General features: G+C 52.3%; 1 protein-coding gene across 8 annotated transcripts in view; it reads right to left on the bottom strand.

Annotated features, from left to right (window-relative positions):
• COL13A1 (collagen type XIII alpha 1 chain) overlaps positions 1-15572 on the bottom strand; it is a 50049-nt gene extending 34477 nt beyond the window's left edge. For 7 of the 8 annotated variants that reach the window (XM_082052682.1, XM_082052686.1, XM_082052681.1 and 4 more), the window contains exons 1-9: positions 15543-15572; positions 13214-13264; positions 9478-9513; positions 8462-8488; positions 7681-7707; positions 6574-6600; positions 6443-6469; positions 6129-6155; positions 4075-4131 (exon numbers count right to left, since the gene is read on the bottom strand). In XM_082052682.1, coding sequence (XP_081908808.1) covers positions 4075-4131; positions 6129-6155; positions 6443-6469; positions 6574-6600; positions 7681-7707; positions 8462-8488; positions 9478-9513; positions 13214-13264; positions 15543-15563 — 300 coding nt within the window. In that variant the 5' untranslated portion in view covers positions 15564-15572. The remainder of the gene's footprint in view (positions 1-4074; positions 4132-6128; positions 6156-6442; positions 6470-6573; positions 6601-7680; positions 7708-8461; positions 8489-9477; positions 9514-13213; positions 13265-15542) is intronic. The other variant, XM_082052684.1, reaches the window with a different exon arrangement.
• Between the last annotated feature and the right edge of the window lie 8182 nt (positions 15573-23754).

Here is a 23754-nt window from a genome sequence, read left to right as displayed (position 1 = left end):
AGTAGAAACTCCGCAAAACCATAAGAAAATAACACGATCATCATGGCATTTCTGGAGCCCCACATACGCCAGGCAGAGCCTGTTTCCGTAAGATTTAGCACAGTAGTGCGTGCGCAGCCACCTGCCGCTTCAAGCTCTGGCTGCTGCAGGCAGTTCCTCCCCTCGGTAGCCGCTCGGCAGCTGTGGCTCGTGCCTCAGCGATGCCATCTGGCCCCAAGGACCCGAGCTCGGGAGCGCGCGGCGCTGAGGAGACAGTGGGTTGGAAGCGCCACATTGGAATACCAGACTGCTGATCCACAATCGATGGATCCAGCAAACTCCTAAGGGCGCCGTGGCACCCGTGCTAAGCTGTTAGTCTCGTGGGCTCCCTCCCTAGATAAAACATCATGACATCCTACTGCTGGTGACCCCGTTTGAATACGAAAAACCCTCCTTGGTGGATCCACGGGAAGGGAGAAACCAAACATTGTCATTTCTCAATTGTAAATCAATGGGTGGGCAGTTTGGTCTCTGCTGCATTGATCCTCTCTACAGCCTGGTACGCTACTGCCTGGTAGAACTAAGTCTTCTCCCACACACTTGTGTGTGCAGGAGAGCGCACGAAATCTGTCCCCTGCATGTGTTCCGACCAAGTGTGCTGTTTATCTTGGCTGCCTTTAGTAAAACATGCAGATACAGGCATGTTTGCTTTATTTAGAATGATAAATGAAAGTAATAAGCTGCAAACTCCATCCCTTCTGCCACGAGGTCTATTTAAGAGAACATTTCCAGGGCGCGGGCCAGGCTCACGGGAAGCCATGTCGTGTGGAGCAGCAGCCCGCTCGCCGCCCACGCCGGAGGGCGCCCTGTCTTCTCCCCATTCTACAAGTGGGTCCTGGCTCACCCCGTAGCCCATACATGGGGACACGGGATCCAGATTTAGGGCACTAAAACACAGCACAGTGCTGGGAGTGGGTGCTGGCACCCCCGCAGGGAACGCACTGGACAGAACGTGCTTTCTGTAAGCAAGTGCCTGTCCGCGGGTCCCTAAACACACAACACGTTATTGCAGCATCTTTATAGTCTTGTTAATGCATTCAGCACAAAAAGACACCCGCAGATCTAACTGGGTGGTGAGTGGATACGGTAAGTGGGAGATAAGGTGTCACTTTCATTATTTTTAGCTGTTGACTGGAGCTCATTTGCAGTTCCTTTGAACACCTGAGTTGTGCCCCAGCAATGCAGGGCTTGTTCAGCCTCTGACACAGGCCTTGGCTGAGCCCGAGCCCCTGCCCAGAGCGCTCAGAGGCGGCAGCAGGACTTTCCTCTCCCAGGCACTAGTGCTAACATTTCATTTGCAGCCTCACATTTTTTTCTCAGTATTTATACACCAGGCTTCTGGAATTGCTTGGTGCTGGCAGATCTGTGGGAGCGGATTGCACGTTGTTGCACTTGGGGAATGAATACAGCAAAACGGGTCACGGCAAAGTTCTCCGGTGAGGTTAGTCCCTGGGGCACAGGGAGTTTGCAGCCCTGGCTGACGACAGGACGCGGGGCAGCTATTCAAGTTTCCCACTTCATCCTGGATACAAACTCCAGCTTTCACAGCCTTCCCAAGGGCTGAGTCCTTGGCCCGGCTCTTCGGACTGTCACTGCAAAGGCGACAAGCAGGAGCCGCCGGGCTCCGTGTGGTGTGAATGCTGAACCGATAGGAGCGGGGCTGAGGCGGCGGGCTGAGCGGCACGTCAGGGTCTCACCAGCTCTGGGCAGGGCCCGGCGCCCCGTGGTACAGTCCTGTCCCGCGGATGCAGCTCCCGCCAGCGTCCAGCTGTTGGACAGGCAGGGGTGACAAAACTCCATTGAGGTGCCCGGCTCACTTCAGCGGGGTAACTACAGCAGTTCGCCCACGCGGGAAAGTTAATCCCGACTGAACTGGGCTTAAAGGAGGCTCGTTAAAAGCCACATGAGCTCCCGACTGTGGACGTTCTCATTCACTATTCATATGTCCGTAATTCATTTTATGAATTCATTCCCAAACTAAACCGAACAGGAATTATGGCCCTGGAAACCAAAATACATGTGTTTACACAAAGATTTAATGCAACTTAATGAAACCATTATAAGAGCTTATTTAAACACATTCTCCCAAGTGTCTCGGACTAGACGAGCCCTTGGAAGAGGCGTTTGCCTATTCATTCATCTCCGTTAAATTTCACAGACATTAGCTGCATTTCAGCAAGAGCTTTCTAGCTTCTGGAGATTGGAATATGCAGGAACTGACTCCTTAAGGTAGGAGACTGCTTGTCAACAGTCCTAAGAACAGTTTCATGGCTCATTTCTTTTAGTTAAAAAACTGGCTTCAGTGCATTTCTTTTTAGCCACATTATCACATCAAAGATTTCCTCCGCTTCAAAGAAAATCCCTCAGCTCTGCCCGAACCTCTTGGAAACCCCTCTGCAGGGGAAGAAAGACAGGTAGCAAGCTGATTAATCAGGGTAGGCTCAGAAACAGGCGATGAGGAGAAGTCTACCTGGAAAGTGCGTCTCTTTATGACCGGAGGTGGAGCCAGGCGCACGGAATTGAGGAGAGGCAGCAGCTGGAGAAGATCAAACCAGGAGGTCGCGGGGCAAAGGAGCCCGTTGGGGCACCCGAGAGTCAGAGAGCAGCCCGGGAGAGAACAGAGGAGAGGGGAACAGAGAGAAGCTGTGAAACAAAGCCCCGTGTGAGAGGGCCACGGGCTGGGTACCTGCGGGCAGACCTCTGAGCACCTCACGCGCTGTTGGCAGGGGTCCCGCTGCCAGCCGGCTCTGTCAGATTTACCTGCTCCTCACAGATGAAACGCGCCCAGGGGAGCTTTGCCTCAGCTCTGATGCTCGCCGCAGGCTATTTACTGCAAGGCATCCCCGCGCTGGCTCTGCTAAGCTCACTGCTGGCAGGACTGTTTCTCTTAATTTCTCATTGTCAGATTTGATGTAACTATCAAAGTGCTAATTTTCTCCAAGTTCCTATTTCCTTCCATCTTCCCTTACAAGAAACGCTGTATCTCCAGGCCTTACCCTTCGTCAGCACGTGGAGAGATGCTTATCGGTGAACAAAACAGGTCCTGGTGTGGCTCATTTAGCTGAGCAGACTGCCACCATGGCCACGGGAGAAGGCTTAGGGCTTGGTGCATGTGAGCCCTGGGCAGGGTATTGTCTGGGGAGCCTGCGCTTCGCTTTCCTAACGGTAACAGCCACTGACTGCTTATAGCCAGGAACGCTGCCCTAGGGCACAAAGCTGACCCGGACACAGAGAAATCAAATGCACTAAAGCTCGGGAGCATTTGTTCATCCTTCTGCTGTATCCAGTTTCCACTTGCACGCCTGCTGCTGCCCGCCTGGCACCCACCGCGCGGCTCCAGCCCGGGAACGCTCCTCTGCCTGACCCGCTTTCCTGCTCCTATCAGTCTGCACTGAGGCTGCTCTTGAACGCACGGGGAGGGGAGAGAGCAGCTTTCTGTGCTCAAACACAAAACGTCCCCCCGCGTGCGGTGTTCCCCTGTGTGAGCTGAGAGGTGTGCCCAGAGGTCCCCCCGCGGTAACCGTGCGCATCGAAGCAGCGCGCTTCCATCCCTTCAAACGCCGCTCTTTGTGCTCGCGGGGGAAGCAAGGACCCAGTCCTGCTGCAAAGTGAAGTGGCAGCCCAATATTGCAGCCTCGCCGCCCCGTGATCAGGCGGTTGCTTTCGAACACGCCGACCCAGACAGCCGCAGGCTGTCACGACGACAGCAGCGCTGCTGGAACATCTGGCTCCTCAGCCCCTGAAGCGTCTCTGAAATATTATGCAACTCACAGGAAAGCAGAGGAAGGATGCTGGAAAGGATAAGGAGGGAAATGGAGGGAAGAAGTCCTGAAAACAGAGGAGAAACAAGAACCCAGCAATGGATTCAGGTGCAAGTGGGAGAGGTTAGAGAAGAAACCTGAAGCTCTTCCACCTGGCTCTTGCCCTGTCCCCTCTGTGTCCCCATGGCAAGGTATTTTCAGCAGTGCAATATTGGATCCGCATCCTCATGCCTTTGCATCAGAACTGGGTCCCCTCAGACCGGTACCCACAAACCTTTAGTGTGAGGATCTGGTTAGAGCGCAGGGCTGCAAGGGTGGTACTTAGGTATTCCTAGGGGACAGCGAAGACACACGACACAAACGGGGTCACAGTTAGACACGCAGCATCTCTGAGAGCAGGCGGAGTGTGGCTGGTCCCCCTCTCCCGGAGCTAAACAGCGTTCAGGAGCAGCTCCAAGGGCCAGCCCGTACCAAACGGGCAGCCCATGCCTGGCCCTGGCCCTCACAGCACTGCACGCCATGCAGGAAAAATAAATAGGCAACTACAAGAGGAGCCAAGGCGTATGTCCTAACCTCACACTTCCTTCCTAAGAAAACAGGTGAAACAAAACTGAAACAACATCTCTGCATTTTCAGGATGCTGGTTTTCATTTCCTCCCCCAGACCATCTGACAAAGGACCTTGTCAACCAGTAAAGCAAGAACAATTGCAATTCAGTCAAATGTATAGCATTTGTACAACAAGGCTCATCCTAATTCTCATTTGGGGAAGGAAGAGAGGGAACTGCCCCTCTGTTGGCTGATTTGTGCCTGTGACAGCCCACGCTTGAGTTGCTAACAGCCACCCTTCCTGTGAGCATCTCTGCCTTGGAACAACTCATGGGCTTTATACAAAATGCTGAGCTTGCTGCCTCCTGAGACCAGAAGCACCTCCCTGAGACCCAAGGAAACATCACCAGGCTTTGCTGGGATGTGGGGCTTTGCACCCGCCCTTTGTTTGCTGTCACAGCCCTCTGGCTTGTCACCCTGGGGTGCCTACAGCCCCGAGCCACCAAACCAGCCGCCTGTGCCCCGGGCCTGAGCCCCGGCTGCTGCCGGCACACACAACCTGCATCTCCGTGTGCCAGCGTTGCTGTGGATCCTGCCGCTGCTTTTCACCTTGAGCACTGAGGACAGTCGGAGCCAAGGCTGTAACAGGATCCCAGGACACCTCTCGGGTGGACATTGTTGTTAGCTTCTTTTTAACATAACAATCTAGTGATCCGGCTCGCTTAAATAAACACAGCTGACCAGCTGTTATTGTATGGGGGCTGGCACATACCCGTGGCCCCTTCTCCCTTGTTGCCAGCCCAGCTCTCTCCCCTAACCCTGCCCCAGGGAGCATCCTGGGTCCCGCTGCCTTGGGGCCAGGGACCAGAGCCCAGATAATTGCCCAAAGGCCCATCAAAAATAAAGCCCTTAAGCCCATCTCCCTCCACATCCAGATTGCAAATTCCAGCCACTTCATATGATGTTGTTCCAACACATTTCCAGTGGATTTTCAGCACTCCGGCTGTTTTTAGAGCCAGTTAAATCTTACCCCTGTAATCCCCTCAAACCCCATGATGTACTCTCTCGTCTCTTGGCTGCGGCACATGCCAGCCAGGCCAGGTTGAAGAGGCAACATCCTGGCTTTCATTAGACAGACGCTGGCGTCAGCCCTCCCTCTCTGCCTCTGTGCGGGCAGAAAGCCCACCAGGCTGAGGGACCGGCGTGGGGACCGGTTCACCGGGGACCAGCCAGAGCACTGTGGCCGGGGCGGTCAGGGTCGCTTCCAGGCAGGGAGCGCCACCCTTGCCCTTGTCTCTGTACAGGGCTGAGGCCAGCACGAGGACAGGGAGAAACGATGACAAGAGCTTCCCCAAGGTCTGCAAACCCTGTGCTTCTGTCCACGCCACTGCAGCGGAGGTTGCGGGAGCCGGACAGAGCTGGTGCAGCAGCACGAGGTGTGAGGGGGCGACGTCTCCTCCTCCAGAAGCCCCAGGTTTCCCTGAGTTTTGGGGTGAGGACACAGAGCCACCACGCTCCGGCACAGAGCACAGGATGGACAGCACTGAGCCGGGGGTCAGCCCCAGTGGGCAGGAACACCGGAGAACCAACATCCCTCCTGGAAAACCTTATCTGCCGCTTTTCTACAAAACGCATCAATCAGCCAAGCGCTGCCCTCGGGGCCCCAGTGACGCATCTCGTTAATGAAACCATCTATATTCCCAACAAAAAGCCATTCAAACCAAGGAGGATTAACATGCAGGAAGGCACGGGACAGACGATAATAACGCTAATGACTTACCCTGTGCGGGTACTCTGCACACTGACCCTGTGAAAGAAAGGGATTAAAAGGAAAGAGGTTAAACCACAAACAGAGGAGACCAGAATAGACACACACGGTCAGATCCAGAGCACGTAAATCGCTGTGGTTGTATTGAATCCAGTGCAGCTATGCCGATCTGCACCCGACAAGCAGCGTGCCTCCTGTCCGCTGTCCCCACAGTCTTCTGCGCTCACTGTACTTCTCAGCCAGACCGAGCAGCACCAAGGCCACCGAACCCCTTCCCTGCTTACTTTTTAACATTTGCTTTTCAACACGTCTCCCATAAAAATTACCTTTTCTCCTTTTTGTCCTGGGGGTCCCTATAAAAGTGAAAACAACAAGTCCTCAGTAAATTAAGGGGTTCAGTGCACGTAAGGGGAAAGCGCTAAGGGGGAGGTGTGATTGCAAGAGGTGCGATACTTACAGGTTGTCCCCTGGGACCTGCGGCACCCTTTAAAGAAACACATTGTCGTGAATGTGAGATGGATTCCCGTTTACAGTGACAAGAAGACAAAAACTCTCAGCGTATGGGGTAGGTGGAAACTCAGCTTTTAAAAACAATTGTGGGGAAAAGTTCCCAAGAGAGATCTGGGTTCCCTTTGTTACTCCGGAGGAGTGAAAACGCACACATGTTCTGGCTGCGCCGCAGGGGAGAATTATTGAAAGGAGAGGGGAAAAATCATCAGGAAAACACCCCCTCATTGTTCCCAGGACCTCGGCTGGCAGCACGTCTGGCTGGACGGCGCGCTGGGACGGAACCAGCAGCAGCCAGGGCTGAAGCCTGAGCTGCAACTGCCTGGGCTGGGGTTGCGCAATGGGGGGTGTCGGCTCACCCCTCCCTGAGAGCGGGGAGGGGACCTTCAACATGTGCTCGCCAGAGGGTGACACCAGCACTCGGGCTCAGGAGAGCAGGGCTCGCAGAGGAAAACGTTCAGCGTTTGAGCAGGCGAAGGTAACTGCAGAGCCGCCAGCTCGGTGTGCTCACGTGGGCCATTGCATCACGAGGAGAGATGGCAAGAGGGACAAGGCTGCGATTGGGTTCCCATGAAGCATGCCCTGAGTTTATCGTTTTCAACCAAAAGCATTTAAGCGCAACACACATATGAAACAGAGCTTCGACAGACATTTAATATGAATAATATGGGCGTTTTGTTGTTGTTAGATAAGTTGAAAGCTGCCAGATGGGCTTTCAGAAATCTTTCCATCAAATTTTACTTCTACTCTGAGGCCAACCACAAAAAATGTCAGCTCCCAGAGTATATTTAAAGAACGTAATTGCTAACTGCACGAAAAACACATCCCGTGCGTAACTAGACAGTTGCTGTTGTCACATGATTAATCTGATAGCCATAATGTAAAAATTACAGACGTGTATCCCAGCACTGTTATTATGTGCTTACAGAATTAGGGACACAGCCTGTGCGTTAGCTGAACCAAGGTCACTGCCCTGCCTAGGAGCTCGTTTCCAGCTGAGAGGCAACGTCATTTCAAACCCACCCGTCACCCACAGACACACGTATATTTTCTTTACCATCTCTCCCTTCTGTCCAGGATGACCCTGCAAAAGAAAAGAAACATGCACCAGCTTCGGCCACTGCACTGTCTAGAGGATGTTCTCTTAACCCTGGGAGGTGCCCGTGGTTAAGTACATCTTGTCAACGCAGTTGCAACACAGCGCATGTGGAGCTTTGCTCACACGCCTGCAGGACACCGCTCCCTGCTACCCAAAACGCCAAGAACAAAGCTCTGGGGGTGAATATGGGGCTGAGGGCCTGCCCGGAGCTACAGGCTTCGCGTTAGTTGGGTTCAGAGGGAAGCGGTTTGGATGAGAAGAACCGAGGTCTCTAATACAACGCTGATTATAAGGAGGCTCTATGGACAGCATGGAGGTCTTTGGAGTCCTTTCCTCTTCTACTGCAACTCTTCACAGCACAGCAGCAAAGAGAAAGGAGCTGCAGGGTGGACTTGGAAGGGTTGTCTGTCCGAGGCAGAGGGCCGGTGCCCGGAGGACCTGCTCTGTCTGTCTGTCGGGGTGGGAGCGCCCGCAGGGCTTTCCTGCAGCACCCAGGCTGTTGCGCTCCTGAGGTGCTGCTGTATAGATTTGCCGAGAAAGGAAGCAGCCTCTGCCTTCCCTAATCTCCTGACTCTTGCAACTGCCCCAAGGCATCCGCGGCATCCTCCTGCCGGCCAGCCTTCTAATTTTCTTTTAATCCATGCATGTGCCTAACATTGCGAAATAATCCTCTTCCAAACACACTCTGTAACAGGCAGGCTGGCAGCACAAAAAGGCTTCAGAGGAGCTGTTTGCTTACCGGTTTACCGTCCAAGCCAATAGGGCCCTGAAATGCAAAAAAGGATAAATGGTGAGAAATGCTTTCACCACGCTGTCTGTCCATCAGCAGAAGCACTGGACACCAGAAGGGAAGAAAAGGCAAGAGGGATTCGTGGGCAATTTGCGAAAAACCCTCAGTGTTTTAAATTTCGCACCATCCTGTAAACTAGTTGAAAATTAGGAGTTTTCTCAAGACTTTGATTAAAAAGACACCCACCTCCGGGGGAAGGGGAATTTTTGCAAACGGCAGAACAATTAAAGTGCCCAGGGAAGAGGTGACACCCGGCTCAGCAGCGCTTCGAAGGTACCGTTTGATGAGAAGCGGGCTCCGCAGAGCGCCGTCCCAGCCGCCTTTGCTCCTGAGCCGCGCTGGGTTGCGTTCTGCTCCCTCCAAAGCCAAAGGCCACAGCGGCAGAGGAGAGATCTGCTTCTCCCCAGCCCAGGGGCGGCTCGGAGCTGCAGAGCCTGCTCAGGCGGCTTTGTCCTCTGCTGGGCTTTGCTGCTCCCTCGGCACCTGTAACGGTGCTGGAGAAGAATTCCCGCCCCCGTGCTTCTTGTCCTTGCACCTTGGTGTGACCAAGGGGTTGAGCCCAGCAGGGCCCCGTGTGGATCACAGGCACTTACTGCTATTGCAGTATCACCTGAAAGCTCAGTTGAGGTTGGAATTTCCCCTGCCCAAGGTTTATTTTCTTTGTTTGGGGGTATTTCTTAGTTTGGTTTCCTTTTACTGAACAGATCTGGCTTCAGCTATGTTATTTTAACACTTTTTAAAAAAATTAATTTCCTTTTGGTGTTGTGTGGGGTTTTTGTTTTGTTTTCTCCCTAAGTATCACTTAAAAGATAAAAAAGAAAAGCAAATTAAGAAAAAATTCCATTTCCAGTGATATCAGATCAGGTCCTGGGTTTCAGACAGAAATGATGAGATACAGTGAGCACTAACAATACTTCCTAGTAATATTGCTCACCCGTACCTCGTAAATTAAGAGTTACACTCACCGGGAATCCAGGAAAACCTCTCGTTCCAGGCTGTCCCTGGGATAGAAGGAACAGATGGTTCAGAGGAACTGAAGCGGATTTTGGCTGCCCGAGCCCTCCATGTGCACCCTTTCCTGCAGCCCCTGCCCGCTACCCCACCTGCTGAAGGGCTGCCCGAGACCCCGCTCCCCTCCATGGGGAAGCGTCCTGGGGAGGAGGGGAAACCTCTCATCCCCACTCCAGTTTGTACAGGGCCAAGAAATCCTGGAGCGAGTCCAGTTTGGACTGAGCGGAGTTCCCTTCAAGTTTCTGCATTAATTAAATGGTGTCCCTAGCCCATAGACTGGGCTTTTGGAGTATGTTCCAGAGGCTGAGCTCATTTTATGGCAGCTCTTGCTGCCATAAACCAGAGGCGTTTAATGCAGGGTGCTGCTCTGTGCAAGACAAACCTTGCAGGTCACCAGTGTTTAAATATAGCCATCCCTCCCCCCCTCCCCTAACCTCATGTCCCAGTGCATCACTTTTCCTTCACAAATAATTCTGGAAAATAGATGATTTTTCTTCTTTTTGTTTTTTGTTTCCTCTGAAACCCAAGAGAAGAAGGAGAGCGAGGCAGCGTGATGAGAGGAACATGAGCACCACGTCCTTTCCCCACCTCTTTCTGGCTGGCCAGCACTGGCTACCAGTTTGGGATGGGTACAGCAACCACTGGCTTGGGCTGTGCTTGGCAGTTTCTTCATCACTCGCTTAAAAACACAAAGAAATAAATGCTCTTGGCTGTTTACTTGTCATGGTTCTTCATCTTCTGGGACCTGCGACATCCCAGGTCGCAGTTACCCTAGATTTGTAGGTATCCAGTAAAGATACCGCTTTATTTAGGGATTTTTTAATATTGGTTTCCCAAAAAGAATGTGTGAGCCAAGTCAGGAAGCAATACGGACCAGACTGCAACAGATCCGGGAGCACACCCATGTCGATGGAAGCGGCAGGATGAGGTAAATCCTGTACCACGCACGCCGAGTGGCCGCTGCGGCATCTCCCCCGAAAGCCAAGCCGCACTGCCAAAAAGCCCAGGTTTCTTACATGTTCTCGTGCTTGGTTTTGGGGAAGAAAAAGCCTTCTTAAGCAATTTGAGATACCATGAGCGGACTGTTTGAGTCCCACCAGGGCTTCCTAGGAAAGAGCTGGGTAGGAATAAAGGTTCGCTTCTGAAAGGAAATGCATGTGGGTGGAGCGATCCTGAGTGGTGCTGGGGGCAGGGAAGGAGGGGACGGGCACGCTGCCCTGCGAGGCTGAGGATAACCCCGTGGGAAAACCTTCACCTTCAGGTTCCATCTCCTCCAGGCTCCCTCCATCTGCAGAGACACTCGATGCAGTTTGGCCCCTTCGGAGGACGGGGCCAAATAACCTCTTTGCAGAGTCCGAGGGACGCTCCCAGCACAAGATGCCTCGTGTTGTGCTGAACAGTTGTGTTTTTATACACAATTCTAGCAGGACCTTATCCCGTTTGCACTGTTTCTTTTCAGTGCTGCAGAGCTGAACTTGGTCAGCTTCACTTTGCAAATACATATAAAACCACCTGGTCCCGTTGGCCAGTGACCAGGAGGGGAGACAGGCTGTAAGTTAAAGGATCTGTCCGCCGCTGGTTTCTGAAAAGGCAAGACTCAAGAGGAGCCTAGCCACAATTCATTAATTTAGGTTCCCTGCTGGATACCTCCCAGGACAAGAAGTGCTAAAAAAAGAATTAGGGAGAAAACCTGGAAATTGTGCAATTCGGCTTCCTCTGTAGACTACAGACTGTTGCTGCTTTCTCCTTGGAGGACGGCAGTGATTTGCATGGTACTGGGCCAAAACAACAGTTCAGCAGCGAGCGGTTCCAACAGACTGTTTTTGTTGGGTGGCTGGTTTTCCTTGTCTTCTTTTTAAAATGTTGATTGTATGCAGTATGTAATCCCGGGAGCTGCCAAATCATGGAGACCGTCTGTTTCTGCCACTATCGGCGCGCTGTCCCTCTCCGGCCAAAAGTTAAGCAGCTCTGAGCTCTAGCAAAAACTTTAACCTCCAAACACAAATCTGGAAACTATTTGTCATCCCACGTCTTTCCGAGCGGCCCCTTGGCCGGGCTTTCCGTGTTTGTCTTTGGTGCTCAGCCATCCTTCTGACCCATCACCAGCTCCCCGGGAAGCTGGATCATGCCCACAGCCGGCTTTGGGGCGGAAGCGTGGAGCTGTGCCGGTGCTGGCACCTTGGGCTTTTGACTGGGGTGGGCAAAAGCCCGTTTTAAATATAATTTGCCATCTAGGTTTTCTGCTGCTTCACAGAGGCGACGTGTTCTGCACTTTCCCAAGCAGCAGCAGAGGCGATGAGGCGCAGCAGTAGCATCAACACAGATGTTAAAAACTGCCCTGCAGACCAGGCATGTGTCCTTCAGGAAAACAGTGGTGCCTGTCTCTGTTTGTAGGACCTACAGTAACAGGGACTGATGGCTTTTCTCTCCAGTTACCATAACCACACTATCTAGAAGGCTGAGAGCTACAGCTTGGGAGAAATAGCACAAGTAATAGGGCGTTTACACTGTGCTGCGTGTGGAGCGGGGTGGCCTCTCAGAGAGCTTGTCATGGAGAGACCTGCCAGCCCTTCCACGCGTCCAGGGACTGTCTGCTGGGTGTAAAAAACTTGCAGAGACCCATTTGCACCCTGGGTTTCGGTTCTGTAGCTTCTCAAACCGAGTTTGAGAAGGCAGGTGGGCCTGGGAACTGCCAAAGCTGTTTCTTATTAGAAACACTTATCATGGGGCTTTTGGAAAGTTAATTGGAAAGCCAGATGTAGCCAAGTGTTTGCACTGCCCGGGTCTCTCTCACTTGACCTCCGCTGTGAAACAAAAGTTGCTGGCGGCCCATCCTCTCTGCAGGTCAAGGACGGTGCTCTCCACAGGTTAATCAGAACTGGAAGTGCCTGCTGGAAGGGGGAAGGTCGCGTCTCCACGTCTCTTTCATGGCAATCTCCGGTGCGGGCTGCGCGGGGCTGGACCGCGGGGCTGCACCGCCTGCATCTGCACAAAAGCAGACGCTCGATGGCTGAACCGCAGTGCACGAAACATCCAGCATTTAGGGCACAAAGGTGCTCCAGCCCTTCATGTTGGTCTTTTTTTATGGCCCTGTCCTTGTAAAAAGCTTTATCTGGCTGAATTGTGGCACGTTGCAGGGACACTTGTGCTGCAAGAGGGTGCAAAATCCTGCCTACGCTTTCCTGGGCTCCCCAGTCAGCAGCAACAGTGCCGTCGGAAAGTTTCTGAGATTTTGGATAGCTGACGAGCACCTCTGAACAACTTCGAACTGCCCATCTTTGTGAGTTCCCCAGTTGCCAGCTTAGCTCTGACGCTGCTCGTCTGCGAAATTAGGGGGTTTTGTCCTCTGCTAATGAAACCAAAGGCTGAGATCAGCCTGGCAAAGGGTGTATTTTCTCCAAAAGCAATAGCAGCCCTGTTGCAAGAAAGAAATCTGCTTCTTCATTTTAAATACAGGATTATGATTTCCTTGCAAGAGAAGGCTTCCACATTCCTTCTGGAGCATGAGCTGTAATTTCATTATATATAGTATATAACAGCAGTATAAAATCAAGCCTGGCTCAGCATAGGAACCGCATTATACAGGGTTTTTTGCTGTCTCCAGCTGATGCCTTACTGCCCCTCCTAATTCTTGCCCTGTTTCTTGCCCACATCCTGCATCAGTCAAAAATAGAGAGAAAAGGCACTTACGGGTGGACCGCGGGGCCCGATGACAGACATGCCCGCTGCTCCTGGAGCTCCCTGCGGAGGGACGGGGAGAGGGAAAGGGTGAGAGAGGGGGAGAGGAAAATGCAAAGAAAATCACATTTCCGCCAAGAACGGGGTTGAATGAGCAGGGTCAAGGTGTGAAACCTTCAGGGCTCACGGGGCAGCTGCCATTCCAGCCTCCCCCAGCTCTCGCCCTGCGGTCTGGGACAAGAGATGTCATTTGGAGCTGATCAGACGTGCCAAAAAATGGAAGCTGCACAGCAAGGAATACTATAAACACATAAAACACTTTCTGGCAAAACAGAAGTTCTGCCCCATTACAAGCGTGAAAGATGGCCTGAAACCCATGCTGTTTACTTCCTGCGAGCCCATGAGGAGTGAGTCCCGCACAAAAAAGGACAGAAGGAGGGACGTGCTGGGCTCCAGCGACACGGGAGCTGCAGGCAGCTCGCCGGGTGCCTCCAGAAACGCCTCACTGTGTGCTTCTCAAGCACACTTGGGATGTGGATGAAAACAGCTGCCTGTCCAGCCCCAGCCACCCACGACGTGCCACGGGCAGGACACGTCCCGGGCTCTGCAAAACACGGTGTATGCCCGGGAGGCAGCTCGAGAAGTGCCCAGGGCTGGGAAGCCTCGGGATGGAGCATCCGATGAACTGAGCAGCCTGTGAGCAAGCAGAGCTCTCTGCAGAACAAAGCCGCGGCCTGCCAAGGACCCGGACTGCCACAGAGGGCGATTACAAGTGACTTTTCCCTTGTTTGTTTGTATCTATCTGCTGTCCTTTCACGTTGAAAGCTTTGGCCAGCGAAATATGCAAGGACGCACAGAGAAAAAGCAGGATGGCTTCAGGCACTGAAATCTTGGTCTCTTAGGTAATGTTGGTTGGCTCCAATGAGCAAGCAGAAGCTTGAAAGCAAGGAAGGAGCAATCTCTGTTCTACCTTGCCCTTCCTTGCTGCTTTTCTGTCTCCTATGAATAGGAGCGAATGGACTCGGTACAGCAGTGCCCTGCGCGGACAGTCCCCCCGTCAGGTGAATATTCATCGCTTACCTATTTCTACACACCATTATTCAGTTATTTTACACCCCTACACCTCCACCCTGCTGTTCATGTGGGTGGGAGATCCTCACAGCTCTGGGGAAAATACACTAACGCCAAAGTGTCAAACACTTCAAAGCATGGGGGTCAGCCGTAGGATGCTTTGCAAGCCACCACTTCTTTGGAGGGACAAAACACCCATATGTGGCATGGCAAACAGTTTGGGAGATGGTCTCTCACGCACTTAAACCATACCAGTTTTCCTTAGGAGGAAGAGGTCCCAGCATGTCAGAAATAGGAGTGTGCCATGCCATTCTCTTCTTTGCTCTGGTTTGCACCAGGGACCAGGCTAACGTGGGATGTGGGGGCAACTGAGGGTGGCTTAGGGCAAGTGGAGCTGCTGGCGGGTAAGAAACTGAACAGTTAATACCCAGGAAACCTTGAGGGGAGCCCTGCGTGTGCCCCGATGGCTCTTACGCTGTTAGTAAATTGTCCAGAAACAGCATCTTAGGAGGCTGAGTGGCCTGGAAAGAATTCAGGAGATAAACTTGCACTGGGAAAGAGAGGGGGCAGCCCAGGGAGGTGGAAGCTCAAAGCTGGCCGCAGCAGCCGCGACCGTGACCTGCGGCTCGGCCGGCCCTGAAGGAGAGCAGGCGGAGATGCGGCGAGGAGCAGACTCACCTTCTCTCCAGGTTGCCCTTTTAGTCCCTGGGTCAGTGGCAGCCGTCACAGCCACATGCAAGAGGGTGCAAGGGGGGAGAAAGAGAGAGAGAGACAAACACAGGCGTCAGCAGCAAGGGCACACTCCCCTGCCCCAAAACCCTGGCTACGGGGCTGGCATGAGTAGGGTGGCCTCAGCTCCCACCCCAACCCGCTTCCCTATCCTCACCCTGGGCTGTCTGAGCAAAGAGCAGCTTTGAAATACAGCACTCAGGCAGGCAGGGATGCCCCCGCCTTGTTCGGGGCAGGTTATTTGGAAAGGGCAGCTGAAGGGTGTGTGTTAGCAAGCCCACAGCTAGCAAGCCCAGCCAGCGCACGAGGGGGCACCAGGAGGATGCTGAACCAGCAGAGGGTCTGAGCAATACGGCACAAAGGATGGAAACACCCCCCCAGCATGGTTTGCAGGGCCACCCTGCCACAACCTCTCAGGCGCGGGGCTCAGGCTTTGCTCAGGGTGAACCTGTGAAGGTTCATCCTGAAAGCCCCCCCTTAAAATCTTGGGAGTTGGAAGAGAATAGGGAGGACAAGGCACAAGGAAGAGGTTTCGACTTACCGGGCGCCCAGGGATCCCCATCGCACCTTTGTCTCCCTGGTAATTAAGGCAAAATCAGAGGCAATTGGAAACCATCCAAAAGTAAGGTTATAAACAGCACAAACGAGCTGTGCCACAGACATGGCTTCGCGCTGTGGTGAGAGCGTTCGGGGGTTTTGGGAGATGGAGAGGGCAAGCTGGTGTTTGCCTGTGCCCAGGCCTGTCCTTAAGCACACGCTTAAGCCACCAGTTTGCTTGTGCATGTGACAAACCAACACATCTCGTAACAGAAGTGTCATGTGGAGGTTTAGGCAGCAAAAGAAGGGCAAGAGTTTGCAGTCTAACAAAATATAATCCCAATTTCCAACACTTCATAAACCCTGGGTCCTGGGAACTGGCTTCCTGCAGTAGCCAACTGTCACATTTTTCTCTTTCTTTACTGAAGTCATCTGGGTGTTAGCTATTTATTTATAGAGTTATCACTTTAAAACAGGATTTTCTTAGCCTTGAAAATACGGTCCTGTCCAGAAGTGAGAGAAAAATGTGGGAAAACAAGCTGACACAGGAAAAAGCATGTCTGGAAGAAGACATACGAGCAGCTGCGCTCAGTGTCCTCTACCCCGCCAGATCCTTCCCAGCGCATTGTCAGGGCGTGAACCATCCTGAGAGCGGCTCGGGGAACAGCTTTGGCTCAGGTGACACCGAACTGAGCCTCGGAAACACACGAACACGAGACCAGTGGCAGTTTTCTTCAGCCGCTTGCCTAGAAGTCGGTTTTCTACCTCTTACAGTTAAATTGAACTATGCAATAAAAATTGAAAAATAAAAGCCTCTGCATCCCTGCTCACCAAAACTGGAGGCTGTGCAGATTTGGAAGATAGCAGCTGATTAGTAAAGGATCTGAATGATTATGTCCTCAGCAGCCATGTAGCTTTTGCTCTGTATTTTGCAAAAATGATGTGGTAATAATCTCTTGGTTCTGTTTCTAGCCACGTTTGGGGTTTCCATATGTAAAACAGAGTGTCTCTGCCTGTGTGTGCCGGCATCTGCAGGCAAAGCCCAGCTCCCTGGTTTCTGTGGCTGGAGGCACCAGCCCCACAGGTGCTCCCTCTTTGTGCCTTCCCACATGTTCAGTCCCCGTGCACGTGAACGCAGTCTGAGATCTCAAAAGGGAATCTGTTTTGCCAGGTGTACACAGAGGATCCTTTGGCTGTGCATCCCGAACTCAGACATTGCTTGCCGGGATCGAACCGTCACCTGGTGAGAACGCAGCTGCCTCGCTCTGCAGGGCTGAGGGGCTGCTCGCGACCGGGGTCATCCCTTCCCATGCAGTTTTGGTAAGTTGAAAGCAATATCCGCTTTGCAAAAGCATCCCTTGCAGATGGATGAAACGCCGAACCGCTGCTTGATTTTAAATTTCGTAGATGATGCGTAATGGGAAACCGCTTTCCTGTAGGGTTTTAGGCGGGTTCTCAGTCCTGCTAATATTTGCCTATCTCTATGTGCTGGCAGTGAGCAAAACTCCTGGTGTCAGCACCGTGCCCTGGGATTACTCTGTGGCTGCTGGGGAATGCTGAGTTTTCCTGTGCTTTTAGTCCCCTAAATGCTGCTTTCCTCCAGCGCTGAGCTCCCTCAGAGTGAGCTACAGGCCGGTTCTGTTTCTCCTGGCTCTGCCGCAGCCGGTGCCCGAGCAGGGAGAGCCCAGGCGGAGGCTGAGCGGCGCTGGTCTCCGCTGAGGACCTGCTGTACATGACGGCACTGCGTCCGGCACGTGAGAGCGCGGCGTTACAGCCCTCCAAGCAGGAACGGCGAAGGGGGAGCTCCCAGGAGGGCAGCAAATAGATGCCAGATGTTTATAAGGAAAGGACCTTAAATCGCTCGTCCACGGCAAACCCTAAAATCCACATTCCTTCCTCACTCATGACTATCTGCCTCAGATGCAAACACTGTTATTACGGACTTCTGCATTTCTCCCGGAGTGGCTTGGGCCTTTCCAATCCCGCTGCAAGCAGCAAGCCCCGGCCGCAAGGACAAGCACTGCACGCCGTGCCCGTGCAAGCAGACCCTCAAGCTGACACAGGCATCTTCAAAAGCAGCGCGTGTCCACAATCCTGGGGATTGTGTTCCTCTTAAGCTGGGTCCTGCAAAGCTCCCGTGTCCCTGCTCTGTTAGCAGCCACAGCCTGTTTGCAGCATGCTATTCCCCATGGAGTTTGCTGTGCGAGATCACTCTAGCTTACAAAGCCTGGAGACCTGCTGACAAAGGTACTGCCAGACAGAGGGCATGAGACAACAACTACAACAAATCATTAGGTGTTTACCGGGAGCCCTGGTCTTACTGTAAGGCTCCGAAACAAAATACACAGACATGGCGAAAGTTAGCTTCAAACTCCAATGGGAGGGCTTGATAAAGAGACGAAACCACATATAAAGGTTTAGGAAACAGAATGGTTAAAAACCTCTCCGCAGCCCCTTGACCACCAGCTCTGATCCCTTCGGTCTCCATCTCCTGTTTGCGAAGGTTTCTCTCCTCTCGTGTGGTTCTACCCACAGCTCTGCACACGGGCTCTGAAGGTATCTGCGTGTCCATGCAGAACGAGCTAATTACAGGCCTCTGACTTTCTCCCTTAGTTTCCATCTGCTAAATATTATTTTTTCATGTATGGAATTGCTGCAGTTGCCACAGAAATGTTGCACGTTCAGAAATGGGAGAGAAATGTCCATGAGAGGATCTTTTCCTTCGGATGTGGTCCAGACGACCAAAGAGTCCGGGAACTTCAGGACTATTGCACTATTTCATCATTTCCTTCCTTCCTTTGCCCCTTTTAGTCCCAATCTCACCAAATTTCTTGCATGACTGCGGGTTGCCCTTGTCTTCACCAAAGCCTCAGCTGACTTCAAGGCTTGCGGTGGGAGCATCTGTTGGGCAAGAGAAGAGCGTGAAGGCCCCTTTTGCTGCTGGGATGTTGCTCATCCATTTCCCTGGCTTCTCTCCTGGCTGTCCTAGACTACAAGCAGGGCTCAGTGCGTTTCTCGTGAGTCTTTCTGCCCATTCCCACTCTCACGCCAATGTCGGCACCAGGGGCCAAGCCCTGCCACCCGGCATGCCCTGTCTTGTAAGCTGGGAAAAAGCCTAGGAGAGAAACACGGGGTCATCGGCACTTTGGGGTTGCTATCCAGAACATTGTGTGTGTCAGCCAGCCCAGGTCTGTTGCTCATAATCTTGAGTTTCCATGCGGTTTTAATCACGACAAATATGAGGGGGGGAAATATTTCCTATGGCGACATGTAGGACTCTGCGTGACTCTCCAGGCAGTGAACTTCTGCTCGTGCTGACTGAGCTGGTCTCGCTCGCCAGCCGACCAGAAACCCCAGAGGTCCCGAATGAGACGAGGGTGCTGTTAGCCCGAGACAAATTCCACTTTGGCTAACGACGCTCGGTCTGCCCGACTTCCTCGTGTTATTTCCATTGGCTGCAGAACTCCTCACGGCCCGTCCCAAAAGTCTGTGTGCGGAGACAGGTTCAGGGGTCGCAATAAGCCGGGATACGGTAGCATATATTGTCAGCACTTCTGCGGTGGTCCCAAGTGTTTCTGCCAGGCTTCAGTCTTTCGTTACGATATTAAGTTTCTAACCCCTATTGCTGCAGGGAAAGCCTGGAGCACACGTCTTCCTCCCCCTGCGAAGGCGCAGACCACTCTCCAGGAGGCGTCTCCGTTGACCTGTGGATTTCTCTCTGATTTCTCACTACAGTAATAGAAATGCCAACACCCCTACCAATTTCGTGCCCATCCCATCCCTTTAGTGTTGACTCATTCCTGCCCAGGGTGGCGTGGCGGGACAGTCCTGGATGGAAACCACTTGTAGCTCTCTCTGGAGCGGTTCTCTCCTCCCAACAACCCAAAGCTAACACTGAAATATTAATACATCCCCTTTAGTGGCCAGTCCCGAAAGCCCCTGGGATAAGCTATCACTGCAGGCTTGCGTGGAGCAGCCTTCCAGCTGTAAAACACTTTCAGACCTTTTGGCCTGGAAGGTGCAACTTTTTGGAAGATTGTTGTCATTAAACTGGGCTGAGCTCGTATATCTGCGGGAGTTCAGTCTATAACATTTCAACTTGATGAAAGGGGAAAATAGGTTGTGCAGCAACTCCTTCTCCTCAGAACGTCATCTGCAAACCGTTTAAGACATTTTTGCGTGAACAGACAAAAGATGACTACCGTATGTTTAACTTCTCATGTTCCTTCACAGAAACCCACTATAGTTACCCTATTGTGAATGAATATAAACCATTTCCTCTGGAAGGACCGCGCTAGAGACAATATAGCATTTCTTTATAATCCTGAGAGATGTCAATATATGGCCTCATTCCTTGTGTTGCTTCTTCTGATTCACTGTGGGTCTCTTAATAGCTGTAAGAAAACTTCTGCAACAACCTAGCTATTTTCCTGCAGCCTAAGTCGCCTGCGCTGAGGTTTTGCATTAGCTAACATTTGAAAAGGAAGCTGTCAACACAATTTTTCCTCTGAAATTGATAGTTGTGCAGCTATCCTTGAAGGCCCGACAGTTCAGGAAGCCGGGGTGAGTAGCAGGGAGCAAGTCCCTGCAGCTCAGCTCCCGCCATGTGTTCGCGATCTGGTTTTCCTTCTTTCACAGGCACGTCCCGTTCGGTGTGTGGCACCCAGTGCACGTGGAGCACACACAGCCAGTTCCCCGGGGCATGTGGGGACAGCTGGTAACACACCAATATCTGCACCCTGTGTCCTCATCCTGCGCTCCCTCTGCCTCACCCTCAGAAGCCGCGATGCACCCGGGAACAATCCCACCCCAATACTGGTCCTGAGCACCCCAAGTACTTGCTATTCGGAAGATCCCAGGGTACCAGGACTGCAAAGGCTGCTACCGCACCAGGCCGCACAGACAGGAGACTCTGCTAGGTCATGCCCCACAAAGTCTGTGTCAACAGCTTCTAAAACCATAGAGGTTTGGTACTTACAGGCGGACCTGAAAGAGAGCAGAAAAACAAGAAATAATTGATTTTTTAATGCAATAAATCCTAACAGGAAGGCTACACAAACACATTGTACCATCTTTTGGGCTTGATCGTGATGCTGCTCCCATTTGCTGATGCACTTTCACCATCTCCCTGCTGATTAATTAATGTATCCCTACAATTAGCAGCACTGCTTACAGTCACCACAAGTGTATGGCAGCTTCAGAAAGCCCTGGGTTGGGAAGGCCCTGTAAGTCAGGCTCTCGACACGGTTACACTTGGTTTTGGTCCTTTGGCACACAGAGGATCCCTCCCTGCCCGTGACACACGGAGCACAGCAGACTCGTCACTTGTATGACCCCCTGCCACATCTCACCCGCTCCTCGGGTGTCCCTGATCGTGACACACCGAGCACAGCAGACTCGTCACTTGTATTGACCCCCTGCCACATCTCACTCGCTCCTCGGGGCTGAGAAAGTTGAATCTGGGGAGGCGAGAAACCCTTTGCTGCCAACATGCCCACACGTTTTCCACTAGCAGCCATGATCTTGTAAAGCTGCGGAAAGGTTAACGAGGAAAGTACATCTATTAAACACATCAGGTACCTTTTCTCTTTAGTGCAAACTGATTTTCCCCTTTGCTTCTGCCTCTGTTCCCATAGGAACCAATCTTCCTCTTTGGAAGAAATTCCCTCAAATCCTTTGGGGTTCTTTCATTCTGGAAAGCCTTTCGGAAACGGCCGGTGTACAGCACTGCATCTCCCTGGTACAGAACGACGTACAGCATATATCAGGGCTCAAACAGCACATCTCTTTCATCAGCTCCCAGAAAATTCCTCAGAAGCCTGACAGATACTGTGCATGTGGAAAGAAACCCCTTGACTCACTATTCTGCGGTTTCCTCTCTGTGGGAGAAGCATGACACACCATACAACTGTCAGGGCTTTCTACATTTTCCATACATTATAGACACTGATTTTTTTTCCTTTACATAAAAGAAGTGTGTTGCCAAGAAGTAAGAGTAAGCAGTACAAGAGGCGAGCTGACAGGTCACAGGAGCAGGCTCCTCTTTGCACGGGAGGAGGGTGTCCTGGTGAGCACCTGCACAATACGTCATCGTGCAGAAAATGCCCCTGCCTGAAAGTCCCTAAAAGAAATTGGACATTTTTGATGAACAAACATTTTCTGCCTTGGGAATCTCTCACTTCGCGTGACTTCTTCATACCAGGGACTACAGCAAACGGTTTGGCTGTCAAGCTTTGCTGATCTAAAATTGCACTGTCAAATGCTACTCTTAGACTTTTGCTCAGCTTTCGTTATAATTGGTCAGAAAACGTTACCTCTAAAGACTACCCTTTGGGTAAAAATAACAAAATAAGGAGGTTTAGCACCTGTGTGGTGATTGGCAGCGCTACGGTCAATGCGCACAGTCAGAATGCTCAACAGCTCTGCCCAGACTCAGGACAGGAGCTCCCGGGAGCTGGATTTGCTTGGTCTGGCGACCGCCTGTCACCACTGTTGATGCTGAGGTCTCTATCCTACCTGCTGTGCCAAGGTCAAACAACAAAGGGGTCTCTATCAGAGTTCATTTTGGAGGGCAAGGTCGGACTCAGATGCAGGAATCCTAATTTTTGCCAGACTAGGAGAAAAAAACAGTTTTCAGAGTCTGGCTTGGATGACAATACAGTTCTGTGAGAGAACTGTTTTGGAGATATCCTGTTTCAGAGTGAGCGCCCTGTCACAAGGTCAGTGCTTATAGCTTGCCAATACACAGACTTTATTTGCATTAGCAGCACTATAGACCCTTAATAACCCACCTACCCGTCTGCGCAGGTTTGGGGCACTCGCTGATTGCGTGAACCAAACTGTTCAGCTAACGCTGAAAGGAAAACTGAACTGCAAGCAAACCCTGAGCCATCCCTGCCCTTCCAGACCAAGCGCAACCAGACAGCAGCACAGCCTGTAATGGCATTGCAACACTGCTGAGAAAAATACATAAGCTTTTGTTTGCTCCAGAAGCTACGTCCGCAGAGTAAATCAGCGACGCCAGCAGCTCTGGGGCCACCGGGCCACACACCCCACACAGATCAAAGGCAGGAGACATGTTGGAGGCCCATCTTTGTTATATGCCCTCTATAAAATTAATGGTTATGAGAAGGAAGGACTGCACAGTCTTGTGTAAACACACATCAGTGAGCTGCAGGGACACAGCCGTGGCTGCAATCAGTCAGGCAGTGGAGACCATCCAGGGACTGGGCTTCAAGTGCCAGGGCTGTTCGTGCGACCCGGGAGAAAGCAAAGCCCTTGGATGTGGTCACTTCTAAAAGCGGCACAGGCTTGCAAGGGCTGGAGAAGGAAAGAAGTGAAATAATGCTTCAGCAAAGTGGATTTGTCATGTTCTGTCATGGTGATTAATGAGAAGGCAAAGCAGAGCTTCTAAAGAGGCTCGGTCTTTAATATAACAAGAAGCAATTTAACGCACGTTAGAGGAAGGAGAAGGCAGAGGAGGGAGGGCATCCTTGCACCACTGCGCCCAACCGCTGCAACCACGGGTGGCCGGGCTGACCCAGCCGCCCCTGGGCAGCGCTGGCCACGCTGCGCACAGGGCACGGCGCTCGTCCCTGGCCAGGGTCTGGCAGAGCTGCCCGGGGCTGCTCAGGGATGCCGGCAGCCCTGTAAGCCAAGGGAGCAAACCTGCAAGTCAACCAGGCTGCACACAGGACCCTTCACGAAAGCACCGCGAACTGCAACACAGTCACCGCAACACCACTGCGTATTGTTCCCCATTGCTCCCGGCTCCTGCAGTCCCAGGCGGATTGGGGCATTGGTGTGGAAAGAGGCGTGATTGCCTCCAGGCGGGCCAGGTCTCCATGCTGGTGGACTCCAACGAGCACCAAAAGCATCCAAGAGTCAACAACCTCAACAGCCACTACGCAAATCACACCTGCGAGGGCTTCTCTTCTCAATGCTGCTTAGATGGGCTAGATCCCCTTTCCAAAGGCAGCCAGCAGAGAAGGGACAATGAGTCAACAGAGCAGGGATCAAAGCTACTACCATGGATGTTTCTAAGCCTGTTTCATAGCTAAGCCCAGCCAACAGACAGAGCCAGAGCTCCCAGATCGCCAAATTCCTCAGCCTTGCGCAGAACAGGGAGCCCACATTTGCAATTAGCACCTCCAGATCCTGCGTGTTTCGAACCTGATCTCGCCAGGACCAGAGCGATGCCGGTGCTGGCGCGCAGG

Source organism: Streptopelia decaocto, assembly GCF_964273445.1.
Source record: "Streptopelia decaocto genome assembly, chromosome: 5".
NCBI lineage: Eukaryota > Metazoa > Chordata > Aves > Columbiformes > Columbidae > Streptopelia > Streptopelia decaocto.
The sequence above is the reverse complement of the archived record's forward strand: the minus strand, read 5'-3'. Positions and strand labels throughout refer to the sequence as shown.